Source organism: Podarcis cretensis, assembly GCF_951804945.1.
Source record: "Podarcis cretensis genome assembly, chromosome: 4".
Taxonomy (NCBI): domain Eukaryota; kingdom Metazoa; phylum Chordata; class Lepidosauria; order Squamata; family Lacertidae; genus Podarcis; species Podarcis cretensis.
Genome location: NC_137173.1, coordinates 56,009,602 through 56,031,826, shown reverse-complemented (window position 1 = coordinate 56,031,826; position 22,225 = coordinate 56,009,602). Strand labels below are relative to the sequence as shown.

Genomic DNA, 22,225 nt, shown 5'->3' with positions numbered 1-22,225 from the left:
CATGGTAAGCAGCTTCAGAACAAGCCAGGATATGAACCCAACTTCAAATCATAGATTTAATGATAATAATTAAGTGTCCTGTTTCTATTTTCTGATTAGTTTAAATCAAATTAGTAAGTTAAAATACCTCCCCAAAGCGTCCCTGGATGGCAAGGAAATCTTTCAAATGACTTGCCAGCTGCACTGCATGTGGAACCTTTGTAAACTTCCTCAGTTAATTATCTTAATTGGTCCAGCACCACAAGTTGTATTTAGGTTAATTACCATTCTCATCTTCACACCTTAATTACTGATAATAATAGATTTTTTTAGCCTGGATTCTTTTATATACATATTGTGATAAATTTTTGGTTTGGAACAAGTCGTGGAATGCCTTCTCATTGTTTATATTTTGGTATCAGGTATACAGGCATCTTTTTGCGCCAGCCTGGGTGGTGGATGAGAACTGAATATCCTTCCCATTGTAGTTGTAGCGTTGTTGAGGTTTCTCTTGATTCTGTTTAATTTATAGTCTAGCAATGTTTATGTATTTCATGATTTGAACTGGGAAGGGTGAAAATAAAATACTTTGTGACATAGTAAGCTTCCTGCTTAGAAGGCTTTCCCTGTCTGATTTCACTTCTTACCACTGGGCAAGGAGTAGATATTTAAGATACTCTTTTAGGCAGCAACTTATGACATCTTAACTAAATAATCCTCTATGGTGTTAGATATAGGCTTAAATGGTCCCCACTTGTTTGTGTGACATGATGGGCAATACTAATTCCATAACCAGCTTTATCATTTCTTCTTGTGAATGTAACTTCTAATGCCAGCCTTGGTTTGGTTTTTATGTGTTTGTCTTATGAAGCTCAATTTTATTATTTGGGTTATATGGATAACATTCAAGAAAGATTCTCAGAGAAACCAAACAAAGGGTGGGAAACCACATGCTCCAACTAGGCAAAACACTTACAATGCCCCTACCAAATAACACAGGCAAGTAAAAAAATCAGGCAACAACCCCCCTCCAAAACCCGAATTACGGAAACTTTTTTTTTAAAGACAGGCAGGGGTGCTGGTATCTGAGGCAGCCACAGTACCAACAGACATGATGCTGGGAACTCTGTCCAGAACAAGAGCACAACCATGTCCTTCCACAAGAGATAGGACCTGTCAGCGGTATAACACAAGTTTGCCATTGGCCCTTATTTAAGGTTGTAATGCTACACATGCTTACTATTACTAGGAAGTCTTATTGAATAGTGTGTGACTTTGGGGGAAATATATAGGATCAGACTGCGCTGAGTTAAAAAACGATACTAGTAGTAGGGATAATTCCAGAGAACCATCTGAAAAGCCCTATCAAGAAGCATACTTGTGTTGTTTTTATGTAGTACAGGCTTTTGAAGAGTAAGTAATCTTTTCCGTGAACCGCCCCGAGACCTCCGGGTATAGGGCGGTATATAAATTCAATTAATAATAATGATGGATTGTACCCAAAGAACTAGGGCCAATGGAACTTTTAAATTCCAGAACGTCAATCCCATACCTTTCCCCCTCTTCTTCACACATTTCCAATGAATAATTTGTTCTTTATTCGTTTTTGTTTTAATGTGTTACGGTTATTGTGGGGTTTTGTTTTAATGATCTGCTTTGACAAGGCAGCACACAAAGGATTCAAATAAGGCTGCAATCCCATGCGTGTTTACGTGAGAAAGTCTAAAATAATGGGACTTCACACTAAACCGAGGCACTCCCCAAACGCTCCTTTTATTTAGGGAAGCGCCAACATTTTCCCCTTGGAAAAGAACAGCCAGTCCACCATTAGCGTTTGTTTTGCAACCGATCCGCACTCTTCCTCGCTTAATTGCAGACCTAGAAACATTTGCCTGGGAATTAATGAACAAAACTCTCCTTAACAAAGGGCGACTTATCTCCATACGTAAACCTGCCTACTGATTTTCGCCAGCACATTGTGAAAGACCCTGACCAGAAAAGGCATAGGGCGAACCAGGGGAGAAAACCTTGACAGATGCGCATCAGCCTCTTCGGGGGATTATCTGTATGAAAATGGCGCATTGTTTTTCCGGAAGAAGGTGCCTCTGTCAGCGCCGTCCTACATGTCTCTGGAAGTAAGCCCCACGGCACGTACGGACTTACTTCCAAGTAAGCATGAATAGGCTGGCGCTGCAGGAGGCAGCCAAGCGAGCGCTCTCACTTCCCTACAACGAGGGGCGGGAGGAGCCCTTCGCCGCTCGCTCCCATCCCTCCCCACTTTAATTCTCCACGAAGCCTCATCCCCAACTGCCAAGTCGAAAATGGCCGCATCTCCTTCCGCGCTCAGCCATCACAGCCTTTCACCACCAGCACCACCACCACCCTGTCCTCACGTAAAGCAGCCTCTTTACTACACGACGATACATGAGTGGCGTTTCATCAGATTGCGGTCTCTGTGTGTTTTTTAAACTTTTAAACGCAACCATTTCGTTCGCTTCAAAGGGGACTATTTCACCCCCCCCCCCTCTTTTCCTTCCCTATTACTATCCACTCCGCCCCGCCTTTCCTCGGAGCTACGTCAGAGGCGCGCGGGGCGCCTCAGCAGTAATGGCAGCGGGGGCTGGGCAGAGATTAATGTAGAGCGCGGCAGTGGCGGCGTCGAAGGGTGGTGCGCAGACGACGGACGTGCGCGCTCCCGCCCGCCGGACCTCTCCCTCATACATACAAATAGAGCGAAGGCGCATGGGGGAGGGGAAGCGCTGATAGGATTATGTCGAGCCAGGCCTGGGCCGCCGCCGCGCCAGACAGAGCCCTCAGCCCTAATCTCCTCCTGGCAACAGCGGCCGCTGCGGATATGGCCGAGCCCTTGCCGGCCTCCAATTCTCCTTTGGGCGCCGGCAGCGGCCCTCTGCCGCTCATTGAATCAGGTAATGCGAAGAGTGAGCGCCGGCTTGGTGAGGAGAGCGAGAGGATGGAAGAGCCGGGCGAGGCGAGCGCTCGCCGTCTCCGCCGCCATCTTACTGAGCCTGGTTATGAGTTACAGTCACCTAAGGGGGATCCCCCAACCCGCCCCCCCCCCCCGCCGCCCTCCCCATCCCCCAACGAAGCCCGGCTTCGACTTCATCTCTCCTCTTTTTCTCCTTCTCGCAGAACTGTACTTCCTCATAGCTCGGTTCTTGAGCACTGGGCCTTGCAGGAGGACGGCGGAGGTGAGTTGTTCTTCGCCTGCACCCTCTGCACTGCCCCCACCCCACCCCCGCGAAGGGCGGCTTCATAGCGCCCCCCTTCACTTTGGTCAGAAGCGGCGCTTCAAAAAGCAAACGCGAACAGAAAACCTCCACCAGTGCCAAATACCAGCTTCTTTTTTCCCCCTACAGGTGCTAGTGCAAGAACTGGAACAGTACCAGGTCTGTGAGACTACTCATTTTTTTAAAAAAAACAATTTCCTTTTATGTCACTCGCTTTTACCCCACTTTTTTTTTTAATCCCAATGTCTTTTAGAGATGGAAACTATGCCATCTGTGCAAGTATTTGTAACAGCTTTCTTTTGTGCCCCGTTCGCTCCAATTCAACTGGCTTTTCTCTCCTTCCCCCTTTCAATTTTAGTTGCTCCCTAAAAGATTGGATTGGGAAGGAAGAGAACATTGCAGAAGTTATGAAGACTTGGTGAGACTTTTGTTGTTTAAAAAAAGGAAAAAACCCAAACAAGATTTGGATTGTTGGGGGGGGGATCAACAGTATTTGCTTTTTCAAACTAATCGTGCTATTTTTCATGCTTTTAAAAGCCTATGTTGTTTTATGGAAGGTATTTATTATTGTGCTAGTCAACAGAAGCCATAAATGGGGACTCTGGGAACAGAGGATGTTGTCATCTTACAGAGGAGGCGGGGTGTGTGTCATCAGGGCTTGTTAGGATAAAGCAGTCTAAAAAAGAACCTTTATTTCTTGGTTTCTACAGAACATTTGCTAAATAACCTTAACCTGACAATATTTTATTGTTGGTTACCCCAAAATATGCTTTCCTCAAAAGATAAGAGCTGGCTTCCACTAGAGGGTTGAGTTGTTTAATGGCTTCAAATTTACATTGAACCGCTTGGATTAGGATTTAAATAAGTGTTCTGAAGATTCAGTATATTTTTAATGGATGCTTATTATTCTCTTCACAACAAATAACAAGCTCTTCAATGCGGACTTGGAAGCTAGTGGGGAAATGAGCAGGACTTGAAATGCTGCACTGTAGGGCCAGACTTTTGCATCTGCTTTGTTCTTCAGCAGCTCACCCTCCTCCCTCCAAATGTTAGATTGTTAAAAGCTTGAATTGCTTAAAAAAATATTATACGCCACAATCCTAAATGTATTTTTTAAGTACCATGGATTGTAATGGACTTTCCTTCATTTAGTATTCTTAGGTTTGCACTGAGTTTCATATGTGATTCTTTATTTTTGGAAGCTTAGATGTGAATTATAAGAGGAAACATTCCTCTTTTAGTTGAGAAAAATGCCACCGGAATTTTTAATGTGATGGTAATATGACATTTTCAGTTTTGTAGGATTTTTAAGTAGAGGTTCATAAGATGAGCTCCCTGGTTCTCCAGAGGTGGTGAACATATGGCATAGAGGGTTACACTGGGACAAAACTGTTATGTTACATTGATACAGGAAACAGTTTTTGCTGCATGAGCAGCCAAGCCTGAGTGAGGACTGCAACATATTATTGTGAAACATTGTGTCCCCCCCCTTTTTTAAAAAAAGTCTACTTTGCTAGCATAAAAATTTGACATTACTCTTTGTTTATCTTAAAATGTTTTTAAACAATTCTGTTTTCATGTCTGAGTTTGGGTCTGAAAAGGAAATGATAGATATAATTCAATCAGTTGAGAGAAATGGAAAAAGTTTTCATAGATTTTAAATTCTAAAAGTATATTGCTGCTGTACTACATTAAATGCTTACAGAAATATTAAATGGATACCTGCAAGGAAATTTTAGTTGAGTAAATGGAATATCTAGAGCAGGGATGCCAACTTGAATAAAATATTGGGGGTGGGGCACAGGTAAGCCCTGCCCATCATAATCAGTTACAAGGCACAGTGCACACACATCATTTGAATGGCAGTGCCCATCAGTTGGGGGGCGGAAGAGAAGAGACCTCTGCCCCTAGGAGTTAGCACCTATGGTCTAGAGCAGTGTTTCCCATATGATCCCCTGGGAGGCCCCAGGATATTCCAAGGGGGCCCCAGATGAAAATCGCGTAAATGGGGGTTAGCAGCGTGAGGATAGCCATAGAGGGTAGTGAGAAGTGGAAGAAAAAAAATCTTTTTTTAAATAACCAGCCAATCAGGATTTTTTATTTATCTGTTTGGCCAAACACAAGCAGGTAAGGGGGTGGCCCACCAGGGGTTGAAATCCACCTCAGCCCCTAGTCAAGCGGGGTGGTCTTGTGCTGCTGACTTGCATCTAGTAAATAACTAAGTGTCTACTCAGAAGAAAGCTGCACTGAGTTCATTGGGCCTGGTAAGCTTGTGTGGGGCTATAGGCAGCCAGGGGTCCTCTGAACGATAAGATCTTTTTCGGTCAGGTCAGTGAGGACCACTTGCTTTTTAAAATTCTCCCATATATACAGAATTCCCTGTGCACCTTTTGGACAGTATTTGTAGGATTTCCCCTCTGTGTCAAATAACTGGGGTAAAATAAGTGTTGTTTACTTTTTACAATACATGGAAGATTGATCTCCCTTGGGAGGTTCTGGATTTTCCTTTCTTGGAGGTTTCTAAGCAGAGGTTGGATAGCCATCTGTCATGGATGCTTTAGCACCCATGTTTTTCTGCTTCAACAATACTTTATTATGTTCCTATCATTCTATGTAATTGTATTTTGTATGAATTATAAAAATTATAAATAAAACATGTTCTGTTTACAAACAAAACATTTAAATAACTGCTTTTCTACCGGTAGGATGGGGGGGTGGCGGGACATGGGCATAGCCAGGATTTTATTTAGGGTGCAGGCTTTGGTTGGGGGAGGCAGAACTTCAGATTTGTATTGACTTTTACTTATTGAGGGGCAGCTGCCCCCTGTCCCGTCCCCCCTGGCTCTGCCCATGGGGCGCCACAGGAAGGAAACAAGGTGGGAAGGTGGCCATGGTAGGAAAAAGGTTGGGAAACACCGGTCTGGAGAATTGCACCTTGGAACAGGATTCAAGATATAACATCAGGATTTTTTTGGGGGGGGGCATTTAAATAGTTTGAGAGAATAATGCATTGCTCTAGTTTAAAAGTAACGTGCATATAATATGTATTGTTTATATAATTGTGTGGTTTTAGTTTATCTTGTTCTTGTACTTACAACTTCATCAGATTCATGCTCGATGAAAAATGGGAGAGGTTATAGTCAAATTAAAATTGATGTAATGAAGGTGGAAGGAGAAAGCATGGCTTAGTTACTGCAGGCTTAGTTACTGCAAGCCTGGTTGGTACCTCATTTAAGCCACAGTTAAAATAAACTATGGATCATAAAACAAAATTCCTGTTCATTGCAGCAGGTACCAGTGCTGAGGACTGGGGAGTAAAAAGTTGTACGTAATTTGATCTTCTATACATTTAAGTGAAAGAGAAAGCTCATAGATTTAATAGTCCAAAGTTAAGTTGGACTTACAGTTGCAGTATAATACAAAACACTAGTTCATCTACTTGTTTGCCATTCAGTTTTTAAAGTTTCTAAAGTAACTTATAACTACAGTAAATAGTAGCAAAAAAAACTAGAATCGAAATAAAATGCAAAACATTGGAATAAAAGCAACATTTAAATGATTTAGTTAGCAATTAAAAGCGTAGGTCTTTTCCAGAACAACATCAAAGTAAGCACTGGGAGAACATCCTGTGTACAGTCTGTGTACATCCTGTGTACATCCTGTGTACAGTCCCTTCTCCCTAGTTTGTGAGTATACCTGGAGGGGGCCTCTAAGGATTACTTTACTTATTAGGAGTTTGTCAGGTGATTTTAAGCAACAGTGAAATGAGGTCAAGTTTGTTTCTTGCTTTTTCTCACATAATTAACAAACTAATAATTCTAAAATGTTTAGCTTATGTAAATAATTGTTATTTTTGTATTATGTTATATTAACTTGTTTTAATCCTATTTGTGTGTTAGGTCTTGTCTAACAAACATGTGGCTCCTGATCACTTGCTGCAAATTTGCAGGCGGATTGGCCCTATACTGGATAAAGAGATTCCACCCAGCATTCCGAGAGTGAACTCTTTATTGGGTGCAGGCAAGCAGTCCTTACTGAGAACTGCAAAAGGTATATTTTGACTTTTTAATGTGGCTTGGTGTGTTCAATTCTAGTGACTATATATGAACCTTGCATTGGTACAAGTATGTACTGAAACTTCCAAGACTAGGATGCATGAACTTGTCACCCATTTAATACATGCTGTCAGCACAGATCCAGCTTTGAGCTCCTCCTTTCACAGACATAGTGGTTTATTCTAGGAGATCAAAAGAAAACCTTATGTAGAATACAATTATCTGCTTCAAACACAGACATCTGAGATCTTCAAATAAAGGGTGGTATACATTTTTTTCATGGGGGTGGGATTACAAGTCTAGTTATGTAATACCATCTCCACAAAAAACATTACTTTGAGTTTTTAGTGTCATTTCAAGCAGATTCTTAAGACATTAATAGTTAATATAGGTTCTCCAGAGACAAGTGGAGGGAGAGAATTGTTACCTTCCCTTACGTATGAAAAGAAAGGGGACCAGGTTTCAACAAAAGTGTCTCTTTGTAACTGCCTTTCTAAGTGTCTCTTTGTAAGCTACCTTTCTAAGCCTTTAGTCATTCTGAGAGAGGTACATCCCAAATGTTTTTGAACCATACTCAGAGGGGTAGCTCAGCCTGAGATTTCTGAAATTATGTTATCACCAAATGCATGACCATCAGTAGAAAGAAAACTTAAAGCTGCTTCACCCTAAGTGAAAGTACAGCACCATAAGTTGCTGTAGTTGTAACAGGTTTTTTTTTGGGGGGGGGGATATGAGAAAGAAACCTATAAATACTTGGCTGAGAACCTGTGAAGTGAAACTGCTTTGTACTTTGCTTATGTTTCTCCTTGTATTACACAACTGCTCTTTCCTCATTTTTCTTCTCACTTAAGAACACAGAGTAGCTAACAATGCAAAACATCTTCGTATAGCAGCTCATTTGTGTATATGTTAGTTGCATCTCTAGGGCGAAGAGCTTCCTAGTATACTAGGCACAACTGTTTCTTTTCATAAAGTGAAGAGGAAATATCAAGAATAAATATTCATAATTGGAGAAATGAGTAGAGAAATAGTTAAGGAACATAAAAACAGGAAAATGCAAAATTAACCAAGCGGACACAGTGAATGTTCATTTTAGTGAATGATCAGGATACCGTATCCTGCAGTCAGGGGCTGGCGCTTGGGGTTTGTAAAACATAAAACTATTGAAACCATTGTTCTGTAACTAATGCTTGATATAGAGTGTCCCCAAAAGTACAGGAGTCCTTAGTTCAATATGTTATTGATAGAGCCATTGATTGAAGTTTTAAAATGCTAAAGGTAGGTGTAACATGCTTCTAGTTAAACCATGCCATTTTTAAAAAGTGAACTTTTAAAGCATTAAAGACTCTTAAATTTTGAAATAGTGTTTGAATAAATTTTCTGAGTAACTCTGTGTTCGACTGAAATGCAATTTGCAGATTCCAGAAATCCCATTTGGAAAGGCTCAGTCATTGCTACCCTTCATAGAGGAAGACCTCCAGAAATTCCTGTTAACTGTGACAAAGCACCAAGTTTTGGTAAGTTTATCTTTCGCTTATTAACCTACTATGTTCTCAGTTTTTTCACTTCTGGTTTCTTTTTTTTTGTACTGGCTGTTTTGTTTTTTGTGCCCTGCCACAGTAGGGGTAAGAAACTGAAACTGTAAAATAAGGAAATAATTCACAGCATGAAAGATGGGAACAAACTATTACTATATGTTCACACTAATGCTTATATATTAAAATAGCTGGTATTAGTTATGCTGAACTTTACTTAAAAGTAAAATAATGGGAGAAGCAACTCCTACAGGGTACAACTCCTACAGCAAGCATTTTGTCCTTTTCCCAGCTGTTTATATTCTAATATACTTCTGCAATACCACATAGCCATTTGAGGTGGACATTCCCCAGAGGCTCATGGAGGACAGCTTTAACACTGGGATGGCTCCTCTCTGACTGGGCAGGCAGGGTCAGATGTGAGCTTGGCACTGACATAAATCAGTGCCTAATTTCAGCGACTTCCCCCTTATTTTTCTTGTTTTTCTTTCTCTTTCAATTTCCCTTTATTTTGAAGCTTCATTCCATTTTTGTTCTGGTGGATCCCCCCCCCCCCCAAAAAAAAAAATTTCAACAGGGGAGGAGGACAAAGGCAGGCTCAGCTGAACCTGGGAGAAAGAGCCACACAGCTCTTTGAGGAAAAGTTCCCCCGAGCCCCAGGCTCTCTAGGGAGCAGGAAGACCTGCACATCTGGTTACTGTGGTTCCAGCAGGCTCCTTCTTCCCACTGCATGGCAGTGCAGTAGCAGCAAAGGGCTTCCCGCCTCCCATATCATGGGGGAATACATGCCTCCACAAATTTTATGCCTTTGCAAGTGAAAGTGAAACATGAGTAGAGATTCCTGAGAAAAGTGGTAAGGCCTATTGCCTATTTTTAATCATGCCACAGCGCAAATAAAGAAATAGGTGCCTCGTGCATGCAGGTGGCCTTTGCCACCTAGAAAGAAGGAAAGATGATGGATAAACATTCAGGAATTTTTATTAGTTGAAAAGCTATGAAAAGAGGATATTTGTGATAGCTCAGAATATATTCCAGATCCTGACCCTGGTAGCATCTCCAGTTGAAAGGATCAAGTGGCAGGTGGTTCTGCCATGAGATCCCAGAGAGTTGCTGTGTCAGTAGACTGGGCTAGATAGACAAATAGTTTGACCTGGTGTAGGGCAGTTTCTTACGTTATTGTTTTGAAGTTTTTTTTAGAGTACTCCAACCAGCATAATTACCTTAAATTCAGGTTTACATCGGCATGATGACTTTTTGAAAAATCCTTAATGAATGACTTATTTCTCTTCTAGTGGAAGTAAATTATGCAAAACAGTTGACCGGATGTACAAGATCCAGTTCTATATTCCAAGGCAACATGTATCAGCATATGAAGATGCACAGAAGAATTCTTGGTCACCTCTCGGCAGTTTACTGTGTGGTATTTGATAGGACTGGACACAGGATATTCACTGTGAGTTTCTGTGCATTCTGAAATTTTGTCCCCTGTAGGAAAAAGTGAACTGTAGCAGAACCACCCATCTTTGTTAACGTATTTTACATGCATTGAGAGGTAAACAACTACTTCTGTGACAATTGTTCACTTACTCTTTTGGTTACTGCTTTTTGATGTCTGTCCCTTGAAATTATTTATATTTTATTTCTCTAAAATAGATGTGTATTTTTGCTGAATTTATATTCTGTTCTGTTTAGAGTGGTTTTGTGTAGAATGGTCTACAGATGTAATGTTTTTATAATTTTCAGTTTTACCCTAACCTTGGGACCTTATGGTGAAGGCTGAATTAAAAAAACTTACAAAATTAAAAATAATACTATAATTATTTATACACATGTAAAGAGAAATTTCTGCTTTTTTGGTGGATAACACTTCTGCTTTTTAAAAGTGGTTTTGCTCTTGAGTTACTGAGCACTCACAAACAGTAATCAGAAATGTAATACATATTTTAGTGTGTTCTGTCACACAGCAATAGTTTTGTCTACTTTCCAGTAAAGCAGCATGGTAAACTTCATGAATGATAAATGAATAGAAAAGAAGCACTACAACAAATACTGTCTCTCTTGCTCACTTGTTCTTTGTTTTAGCTAGACTGATTCATAGATGATAATAATCAGCAGTATTGCTACTAATTTATCTCAACTGAATTTTGGAATTCTTGATGCTTTTGTATGTGGGTCTTTATGTTTGTTTGTTTTGCTTATTTGTTTTTAAGCATATTTCAGACTTCTCTAATGTGCCTTTCAGCTTAAAATGATTTTTTTTCTCTTTTTAGGGGTCAGATGACTGTTTGGTTAAGATTTGGTCCACACACAATGGCCGGTTACTTGCTACACTGAGAGGCCACTCAGCAGAAATCTCTGATATGGCAGTAAACTATGAAAACACAATGATTGCTGCTGGCAGTTGTGATAAAATTATCAGAGTATGGTGCCTCAGAACATGTGCTCCAATTGCTGTTCTGCAAGGACACACAGGATCAATTACATCTTTGCAAGTAAGTTTTTTAGCTAGCTGGATGTTGCTTGTTTTGTGTGAAACATGCGCTAATATATGCTCCAATGTTTTTTAAAAGTTGAGCCTTTTTCTACTATACTTTGGACACTAATTTATAAGTTTTCTGTAAAATGTGGCAACAGCTGTTTCTCCCACTGTGAATTATTGGAGATTCGGTAAACTACCTGTATTTTGTTTTGCTTGTATCTTCAAATAAAATTACCGTATTTTTCCTTCTATAACACGCAGATTTTTTTCTCCTAAAAAGGAAGGGGAAATGTCTGTGCGTGTTATTGAGCGAATGTGTGGTCCCTGGAGCCAATTGGTGCGAGGGTAGGCAAAAAAAAAGCAGGCAAAAATCAAATCACGCGTCTCCTAGAAGGGAAACTTGAAAAGAGGAAGCGGCTGCTTTCCGGCATTCTGCCTCAGGGTCTTACTGCCCACCCACCTCTGTTTCCTTGCTGTGTTTGCTCAAACGGAACAAAGAGCAGGGAAAGCCCCTCCCCTCCAGGCAAGCAGAGGGGAAAGCTGAAAACATGCAGGAGGGAGAGAGAGAGAGAGAGAGCGCGTGCGCGAGCTGGCTGGCTTGGGTGGGTAGGTGAGGGAAAACTTTTGCCTTCCTTTCCTCCCTACCCCTCTCCTGCATTCTTAGCCAGCTGCTTCTCTGCACACCCCTCTCCTGCTCCTTGTCCCTTCTGTGTTTTTCCTTCCCTCCCCACTTAAAATGTGGTTAAAAAGCATGGATCCACATGGATCCTCAGGATCTTTGCATTGGGTCAGCCCAAATTCACCATCGGATCACATAGCATGTCCATGGCTACAGCCTGCCCCCCAAAAATCACGCACCCACTGTTGCCTGGGGCTGCAATGGTGCAAAAACGTGGTTAAAAAGCATGGATCTACATGGATCCTAAGGATCTTTGCATTGGGTCAGCCCAAATTCACCATCAGATCACATAGCATGTCCATGGCTACAGCCTGCCCCCCAAAAATCACGCACCCACTGTTGCCTGGGGCTGCAATGGTGCAAAAACGTGGTTACAAAACATGGATCCACATGGATCCTCAGGATCTTTGCATTGGGTCAGCCCAAATTCACCATCAGAGCACATAGCATATCCATGGCTACAGCCTGCCCCCAAAAAATCACGCACCCACTGTTGCCTGGGGCTGCAATGGTGCAAAAACGTGGTTACAAAGCATGGATTCACAGGGATTCTCAGAATTTTTGCATTGGGTCACCCCAAATTCACCATCAGATCACATGTCTGGCCACAGCATGAAGCACAAAAATGATACATCCACTGTTTCGTTCAGAATGTTTTTTCCCTTGTTTTCCTCCTCTAAAAACGATGTGCGTGTTATGGTCAGGTGCGTGTTATAGAGCGAAAAATACGGTATACAGTGGTACCTCGGTTTACGAACTTAATCCATTCCAGAAGTCCATTCTTAAACAAAAACTGTACTTAAACCGAGGCTCGCTTTCCCTAATGAGGCCTCCCGCTACCGGTGCCCTTCCACCATTCGGCTTCCATTCGTAGACCAAGGTAAAGTTCGCTACACAGAACACAACTTACGGTTTTGTAGAGTTTATATACTGAATAGTTCATAAACAGGGCTGTTCTTAAACCAAAGTACCACTGTACTTTTAAACGTCAATGAATATAAGTTTGGGAAATCTGAGTGAAATTGTTTGCATATGAGCAGACTGTCAGTTTTTGCAGCGTTCAGTACTAGATTAGTTTCCTCATAGAAGATTAAATGACAGGAAACTAATGCATATGTTATGCATCAGTTATGCAGCTTCCAGCTCAAAAGCTGTTGGCACAGTGGCAGTGCATGTGTTTTTCCAGGTGTTATAGCACATGTACCTGGTTTTTCCACAACTCCCAGCTGTGTGTATACAGTAGCAGTGACACATGTACTACCGTTTGATGTGTAAAGAAGTACTTTATAGTGGCTGATAATACAAAAGCGTCCATTATGAGACTTAAGTAGTCAGTTCTAAGGTACAGTATTCACTGTCCTGTTGTACTAGTATTGTATTATCATGGTTTCATTTTTGTTTTGTTTTGCTTTCTGATATTTTGCTCACCTTTATTCATGCTCAGCTTTATTCAGTCACATTGTACATCATTATACTATGTCATTCTCATAGTATAACATTAGCATTGTATAAATTATGCATGGTGTATGTGTATTAATGCCAAGTAAATATATGTAATAGAAAAGTCTGACAGGTTATCAGTTTATATCATGTTTGCTTTAAGTGAAATTTAACATTTGATGTTCAATAAAAATACTTTTGAATATTTTGTAGAAGATGCATGCAAAGGAAACTTGGCTTAAAAACTGAAAATAAATTTTGGACAGTGAATGTCACTGCATATTGTTATCTTGTTTCCTTTAAGATGCACAGTAACCTTCAATTGGTTTTAACTTACAGTTTAGTCCATTGGCCAAAGACTCAGTGCGCTACATGGCTTCCACAGGTGTTGATGGAACAATTTGCTTCTGGCAATGGGATACCATTTCTATGAAATTCAAGTATGTAACCATCTTTAAGTTCTCATGATGCAAGGCATTTTAGTTCTGTCAGATCAAATTTTATATTGTGACATAGAATGTTTTTTGTATGTTTCGTTTATTATGTTATAATTTAAAAAAAAACTATTAATAAATATTATATATATATATATAAAATAGAAAATAAAGTGTGAGCTTCAAAACAAGTAATAGTCTATTGAGATCCTTTTCTTGAAAATATAAAGCAGTATAGAAATGAAATAAATAATACTGTTGAAGTAAGCAAAATAAAAATGATACTGCAACTGTTCTGCAACATATAGATGCATGAAGAAATTTGAAGCAGGCTTTATTGTTGTATTTTCTAAAATGAATATCTTTGTGGAATTCATTGTACTTTTTAAAAAATGTATTTTTTTACCTGTTTTTGTTTCTAAAGTAACCGGCCACTGAAATTCACAGAAAAACCTAGACCTGGAGTTCAAATGCTTTGTTCTTCATTTAGTGTTGGTAAGTATACATGCTAATGAAGCAGGTAGTTCTGTCTTCAGTTGAGAAACCATAAAGATTTTTATTTTACTTTTGCTAAAGCATGTAAATTAAAAGTATTACTTCTTATAGTGATGGTAGCGTACCTTCATATATTATACAGAATTCAGACTGTATGGCACTTTACAAATTAAAAAGGTTTTAATTGAAGTAGAATACCTTTTTAGTTGTTAAGCATTGATGGCTATGCATTAATCATCGTCTAGAGATAGACTTTCAGTGTTATAATAAGTAGTTATATTAGTTCTAGAAATAATGAGTTGGGTCCAGATTAAGCTGGTCGAACTTCAGTCCTTTTGCAATCAGTGGGACTTAAGTGCAACTAACCCATTTGGATCCAATCCATATTTTTATAGCTTGCTGCCTGTTAGCATTCTAAACTACTGTTTAAATTTTCAGGTGGGATGTTCTTAGCAACTGGAAGTACTGACCATGTTATCAGAATGTATTACTTTGGTTCTGAAACACCTGAAAAAGTTGCAGAGCTAGAGAGCCATGCTGTAAGTAATTCAGTGTTAAATTTAAATGAACTTCTCTTTTAATTATATATATATTTACATTGAAAGAAGCTGTTCTAAAATCTGCAGTTGACATAATTAGGAGGTGGGACAAATTGTACTGTTAACAGATTGGTTCTGTTAAAGGTTTTGTGTGAACGTAAAACCTTGATCATAGCACAGTGGCCACCTTTTATACATTCAAAATCTCAGCTTCATAAGTCAGGAAATGCAAGCTTCATGCACCCTTGCATGCAAAGGCAGAAAAGCCAGAAACCCAAAGTTTAACTTTAGCTTTCCATTGTGTCTGAACCAGGAAACAATGGTTAATTGCTTTTAAACAAGGCAGGATCGGGAAGCCATAATTTAAATTTGGAATATAATGTGTACCATTGGAAGACCATTTCAAAAAGGATTATTTATTATTTAGTTTCTTAAATGTTTTATAAATATGTATACATTATAATGTTAAAATATTCATAAAGTATTCCACTCTAAGAGAGGGTACATAATTCATTGTACAACATACACACCCATAAGTAACCAGCACTAATCTTAAAACAATAAACAGAGCACAATATTAGACAGCAAACTTAACAGCATGCAAATACCTGAATGAAGTCTTGACCTGATACTGAAAAAAAATCTAGAGTTGGTGCCACATGAGCCCCAGACAGGAAAGATGCTTTATAGCTTGAGTGCTACCATAGAGAAGGCCTCCTCACATAATGTACAACTCCTAAAGGTGAGATGCAAAGGAGAGCCTCCCCGGAAGGTGTTAATGCAGGCTGAACAGTGTACTGAGACCCATCCAAATTCATTAGTTCCACACTGCTTAAAAGGTAAAGGTAAAGGTACCCCTGCCCGTACGGGCCAGTCTTGACAGACTCTGGGGTTGTGCGCCCATCTCACTTAAGAGGCCAGGGGCCAGTGCTGTCCGGAGACACTTCCGGGTCACGTGGCCAGCGTGACATCGCTGCTCTGGCCAGAGCCAGAGCCAGAGCCGCACACGGAAACGCTGTTTACCTTCCCGCTGGTAAGCGGTCCCTATTTATCTACTTGCACCCGGAGGTGCTTTCGAACTGCTAGGTTGGCAGGCGCTGGGACCGAGCAGCGGGAGCGCACCCCGCCGCAGCGATTCGAACCGCCGACCTTTCGATCGGCAAGCCCTAGGCGCTGAGGCTTTAACCCACAGCGCCACCTGCGTCCACACTGCTTAGGACTTTATAAATCATCAGCAGCACTTTGAAATTAGACCAGAAAAGTATTTGTAGCCAGTGCATTTATTTTAAAATGTGTGTTGTAAGGCCTCTGTATGTCTTCCCACTTAGCACCCTGGCCCCCATATACTGCAGCTTTTGTGTTGTTTTCAAAGGCCGTCCCATGTAGAAAGCATTACAGTAATCCAGTTAATGCAAGGTTACCATTGTGTGGTTCACTGGGGCACAAGAGCAGAAAGTGGTAATTACTCTCGTGCCCAGATTGCAGTTTCCAGACAAATCTGGCTGACCACTTTGGAAAACAGGATGCTGGGGTCAATTAATGGATATTTGGACTAATGTAACAGGGCTCTTAAATTCTTGGCCCTACTCATAATTCAACTGGAGAATAACCAATTCTTTTGTATACATGGACAGTCCCAATTGTTGGCATCCGTCAACAGGAGGAGTTTGCCTTCGGGGGTGAATTCAAAACACTGGAGAGTTACAGTCCTTCATCTTTAGAATTAATATTCCTTTAATCACAAAACAGGAGTGGAGTGACCTAAGCATTTAATGGGCATTGTTTGCGTTCTGTTGTAACACAACTTTCTCTCTTGTAGGATAAAGTTGACAGCATTCAGTTTTCTAATAATGATGACAGGTATGTTACACTGAGAGATGCTGAGTGGAAAAACCAGTAAACTGGAGAGTCCTAAGAAAATCTAGCAATACTGTAAAACAGAAAAACAGTTTAGTTGAACTCTCACCAGCCCATCTAGCATGGCCAGTGGTCATGTATAATAAATTTTTGAGCCCAACATCAGGAGTGTACAGGTTTCCCATCTTACAATGCAGACTTACATATAGACTAATGTAGAATTTTTAGTCCATTTCTTTCGCTGCACCAGTTCATAAGAAATTGTCTTATGCTTAACTGGATGTTGCTAAATTCCTGGTTTCTTCACACTGAAGGTTCATTTTTTTCCTTCACAGCATGGTCTGATTTTTACATTATAAATCTTGAGGAATGTTATATTTCAAGACTTTTGGTAGCTTCAAGACAGCATAATTGACCTAATAATGTTCTGGTTAATTGCTATAAATGCCTGATAAATTCCATGAAATGTTTTCCCCCTTTTTGTTCATTTTCCTACAAGTCAAACATAGCAATTTTGGAAGGAAGTAGAGGAGCATGACTTCAATGTCATTCACACAAAGTTACTTTTAGTGTAAGACAGGGTTAGGGAGCCTGTGACCCTCCAGATGTAGAGCTCTAGTTCCCATCATCCCAGACCATTGTGCTGTGAGGATGGTGCTGATGGGAGATGTAGTGGCACCCACCCTGTGAAATGCCCTCCCACCAGATGTCAAAAAGAAAAACAACTACCAGACTTTTAGAAGACATCTGAAGGCAGCCCTGTTTAGGGAAGTTTTTAATGTTTAACAGGTTATTGTATTGTGGTGTTCTGTTGGAAGCCGCCCAGAGTGGCTGGTGAAACCCAGCCAGATGGACGGGGTATAAATAATAATAATCATCATCATCATCATTATTTATAGCCCAGCAAGATCTGGAAGGCCACAGTTTTCCTGCCCTGGTTCAGGAAATAGTATGTGCATTAAGTCTTTTGATCACATATACTAGATTGGTGTAGGAAAGCACTGGATATGCAGTTCTAAAAAGTCTAGAGATACACTGTTTGACCTTTATTTAGTGCAGGGGTGAGGAGCCTTGGACATGGGAAGTGAATGCATCCCTCCAGGCCTCTCACCCTTGCAACTCCCTTCAGGCCATACTGCTACCCCAGCAACACTCATTACCAGACTGTTTTGCACCCTCCTTTAGTGTTTTTGCCAGCAATTGCCATCACTTCCCTCAGTGTAGTAACGTATGAACTTGATGCTCTTCTCTGACACCCATGCTTAGGTCCCACTCAGGAATTTTCTTTTGCTTGAGAGAAAGAGAAATCACACAAGTGAGATCTTTTGAGTGATTTCATGGAGCAAGTGGCTTGTTCATCTCTTAATGGGTAGTGGATGAGGAAACATCTTGGATTAGAAAGACCAGTGGGATTTTTGTGATTATGCCCTCTGGTACAGAAGACTTTCACTTTTTTTTTTTTACTGCTTATGGCAGCTGTTTTGGGCTGGTACCCACAACACTCTTATCTATGGGCACCTCAGATTTTTTTACCAAAACCACAGAAAAAGATAATTCATTGATTAGGGTGTTAGGAGGGTGTTGTATACATTTTGTTGTAATACAGCACTCCTTTACTCTGGAATGTGGTGGGGAGTTAGATTCACTTCCAAATTTTCTGATTGCAAAGCTGACACTCTCCTATGTCCTTGGGAAATGTGTTTGAACTGGTTGGAGGCAGCCTTTGGAGAATAGTGTTCTCCAGTCATACCATTTTTGTATATGCAGCATGCATATTTAAAACTTCTGAAAGGTGCCTCTTAAATCTGAACACTATGCTTATCTTTTATATGTCACATAGTATCTTTTAAACTTATGCCAAGGTTCATAAGTGGCAGCAGAGATGGAACAGCCCGAATATGGCGCTTCCAACAAGCTGAGTGGAAGAGTATTTTGTTGGACATGGCTGACAGGCTATCTGGGTATGTGTAGCGCATTTCATTTATATGGGGTATTAGCATTAAGTGACTATGAAATTTACTATATTATTGTAAAATATAGTTACCTTGTTTAGTTGAATGAAAGCTAAGTAGGGTGGGAGTGTAAAGCTTGTTTTTGTTGGAAAACAGTCATGAGTATGCTTAGCTGCTCTAGTGGTAAAGTGGGTATATCTTGCAAGGAAGTTTTAGTCTTTAAACTGCTAGTGTGAAGTAGGAACACCCATCAAAGAAAAGGGAAGAACCACCCGTCTTCTGCTTGCTTATTTTCCTCATTTTCTGGCCTCCTTTATGCTAATCTGACACAAGCTTGAAAGCGCTGTTACTGCTTCATTCACTTTCCAGAGCAAGGAGTGCCCGTCATTTTCTAGCACACCAGGGTAATTGATGCTGCTGCTCCTGCTCTAAAATGTTTGTTTCAATCTTTTCTGTAAAGAGATTCCCAATATAATCTGACACTTGCGTTTCAAGAAGCTTAAACTTAAATTTTCACTTGAATAGTTTGTTAGATCTCTAAATCAATACTTTGTTTAATTTTTATTTGGCAAACAGATTAAACTTCTACCTTGATTTTGTTAACTTAAAAAAAATGTTAAAAATTCTAATGTATTGAAATGGTTTAATTTATTTGAAATAGTGATTTGTGTTCTGAAGAGGACAGATATATGAAGCCTAAAGTGACCATGATAGCTTGGAGTAAAAATGATAAGTTGGTGGTTACTGCTGTGAACAATCATCTGCTGAAAGTGTGGAATTCTTATACTGGGCAGCTTCTTCATGATCTCACAGTAAGCACTGATTCAGAATTGGCATTTTATATAAACATAGATCAAATATTGTATTCTACATTCAGTCTTTTAAAATAAGAATTCCAGCTAACTTCAAAAGTAACATCTCTTTCTACTCCTATTCAAAAGGGACATATGGACGAAGTGTTTGTTTTGGAACCCCACCCATTTGATTCCAGGATTATGTTGTCTGCAGGCCATGACGGGAACATTTTTATCTGGGATATAACAAAAGGCATTCAGATAAAACATTATTTTAACTTAGTAAGTATTATTTCTCTTCAAGCAAATACTGTTCTTTTTTCCATTATGTTCAGTATTTATCCACTTGTTTGAACAACTGTGATAAAGAGCTACATAACTTATTGTCTCCTCTACTTATGAATGTGATCCATTTAGTCCGTAAGTAGAGCACTGCTACTGCGTGCATGCAAAACGCAATAGAGTGCTTCTGCGCATGCGTAAACACTTCCGGGTTTGCCACATTCATAACCTGAAAAGCCGCAATGTGAAGTAAACGTAACACAAGGTATGACCGTAGAATTAAACAGGCCTTGTACAACATTTATTTAAACACTGGCCTTTTGTTATTTGCTATCAGAAGTCTCTTGAATATTGCAGTTGCTTCTAGTTCTAAAATTGGTGTTCTGTTTCCTATTGGTATTTTTTTGCTGTGTGCCAAATTATAAAATTAAGATATTCATATAGACCAACATAGTGCACTGTAGTAAGTGGCAAGTGCTGCTTGTTGTTCAGGAAGGAGACACTTTCTCTAATGAAACATTTGTCAATTGACTGCTTTAAAAATAGCAAAATACAAAATAAGTTCTGTGTTGTTATTCAGATTGAAGGACAAGGACATGGTGCTGTCTTTGACTGCAAGTTTTCATCAGATGGACAACACTTTGCCTGTACAGATTCTCATGGGCATCTATTGATATTTGGCTTTGGTTGTAGCAAACCTTATGAAAAGGTATTTTTTCAGTCTTTCTCAATTATCATTCCTAGAAAAATTAGTAGTGTTAATAAATGTATCTCATATTCTTCAGCCTTTATTTTTTCTGAGCTTGTTGATTTCTGCTTCATGTGTACTGTATAGTATAGACAATCAGTCTTTAGGCCCAGTTCCAGTGTAACCTTTATTGTTGGGACAGTGGATAAGCTTGAGTGCTTCCTTCTCTTCTTGCAAACCTTGCTTGAGAGGTGTCTCTCTGATTTGTTAAATCAATTTCCTGTTCTGTCCAAAACAGGAAGTGGCATTTGAGTGCTGCCTACAAGCCTAGTTTCCAATCCTGCTTTACAGCCATTGATTAATTGATTAAATCACATGTCACTGGTTTGGTTATCTTTAGAAACTGTGGTTTCTAATTGAAATCTGCTTTTAAACTGAGCATATGAACCAGAGTGAAGGGGATGAGGAATTGCTCAAGCTCATTACTTATTTATGCTTCAACAAACCGCAGTGTGTTAAAGCTGCCGAGTTACGTTTGAACCAAGCCTCAGTCAACTAAAGCTTCATTTGATAAATGTGTTAAGATAAAATTTAATCAGAGGGGTTAAGACAAGGGCATGCTAAAAAATAAAGATCATTTTGATTTTTGAATAAAGTACCGAACTGATGAGGTTTTAGCTAGTCAGTCTGGTATTGTCCCAAACTTAACGAATCCAGTATGTTTCCTCATGCTGAACCTATATTCAGCAGTTCTATACAAAATTGTCACCCTAATTGTTAAAAATACACTGTCTTGTGGGATATTCAGAAAATAATATTCAGCTGGGAATTTTGTTAATGGATAACATTGTATTTCATGGAGTTAAAACTTGAAAAAAGGTGCAACAAAAACAGAATGGAGGAGGAGGTGAACTCCTACTAGGTGTTAGAAACATTGGTTTGCGAAACAACATTGAGTAAACTGTTTTAGCTCAATGAAAATAAGACCTATGAAGACCCTCTGCTTCTGAGGAAGTCCAGTGTGTTTGAAACATGTTGGCTGTTCCTCATAAAACTAATTACAGCATTCTGGCACCAACTGGAGGCCTGCCTCACCCTTCATCCTTCTGTTGTACTCAGTTTACTATTGTATTTAATGTCATTTTTCTCCCTGCAAAGTTGATTATATTTAAGCTTCATTTCTTTCTAGATTCCTGATCAGATGTTCTTCCACACTGACTACCGACCACTGATTCGAGATTCTAACAATTATGTCCTAGATGAGCAGACTCAACAGGCTCCTCACCTCATGCCCCCACCATTCTTGGTAGATGTGGATGGAAACCCTCACCCAACAAAATACCAGCGGTTGGTACCAGGAAGAGAGAATTGTGCAGATGAGCATCTGATTCCTCAGCTGGGATATGTAGCAACAAGTATGAATGGCAGTCTTCAACCTCTAACTTTGATCTCATGAAAACACAATACAATCCATACTGTAGTCTTAAAGTAGTTATGGTGTTATGTTTAGGGTATGCTATGTTAGTTATGTCTTCAACAAACACTTTTTGGATTTTTTTGTTTTGTATTGTGTAACTTGATCGGTTAACAATATTGTTTCTTAATACTCAGTGCTTGTAGAAATTATATTGAAAAGGAATCAGGTTTTAAAAACTGGCAACTTTATTTGTTGATATCTAAGACAGTATTTCTTAATCATTTACTTGAGATCTAGGGTAGAAAATCAACCAAGATATAAATTTTTCTAGTGCATTATTTTGCTGCAGAAA

General features: G+C 39.8%; 1 protein-coding gene across 2 annotated transcripts in view; it reads left to right on the top strand.

The window, feature by feature from the left end:
- Positions 1–2,616: 2,616 nt before the first annotated feature.
- Positions 2,617–22,225, top strand: part of BRWD1 (bromodomain and WD repeat domain containing 1) — a 46,254-nt gene continuing 26,645 nt past the window's right edge. The window contains exons 1-17 of one of the 2 annotated variants that reach the window (XM_079974873.1): positions 2,617–2,906; positions 3,130–3,188; positions 3,357–3,386; positions 3,586–3,645; positions 7,127–7,277; positions 8,701–8,799; positions 10,110–10,270; positions 11,088–11,309; positions 13,755–13,855; positions 14,274–14,344; positions 14,783–14,883; positions 16,703–16,743; positions 18,603–18,701; positions 19,354–19,504; positions 19,634–19,768; positions 20,349–20,477; positions 21,646–21,871. In XM_079974873.1, coding sequence (XP_079830999.1) covers positions 2,750–2,906; positions 3,130–3,188; positions 3,357–3,386; positions 3,586–3,645; positions 7,127–7,277; positions 8,701–8,799; positions 10,110–10,270; positions 11,088–11,309; positions 13,755–13,855; positions 14,274–14,344; positions 14,783–14,883; positions 16,703–16,743; positions 18,603–18,701; positions 19,354–19,504; positions 19,634–19,768; positions 20,349–20,477; positions 21,646–21,871 — 1,993 coding nt within the window. In that variant the 5' untranslated portion in view covers positions 2,617–2,749. The remainder of the gene's footprint in view (positions 2,907–3,129; positions 3,189–3,356; positions 3,387–3,585; positions 3,646–7,126; positions 7,278–8,700; positions 8,800–10,109; positions 10,271–11,087; positions 11,310–13,754; positions 13,856–14,273; positions 14,345–14,782; positions 14,884–16,702; positions 16,744–18,602; positions 18,702–19,353; positions 19,505–19,633; positions 19,769–20,348; positions 20,478–21,645; positions 21,872–22,225) is intronic. The other variant, XM_079974872.1, reaches the window with a different exon arrangement.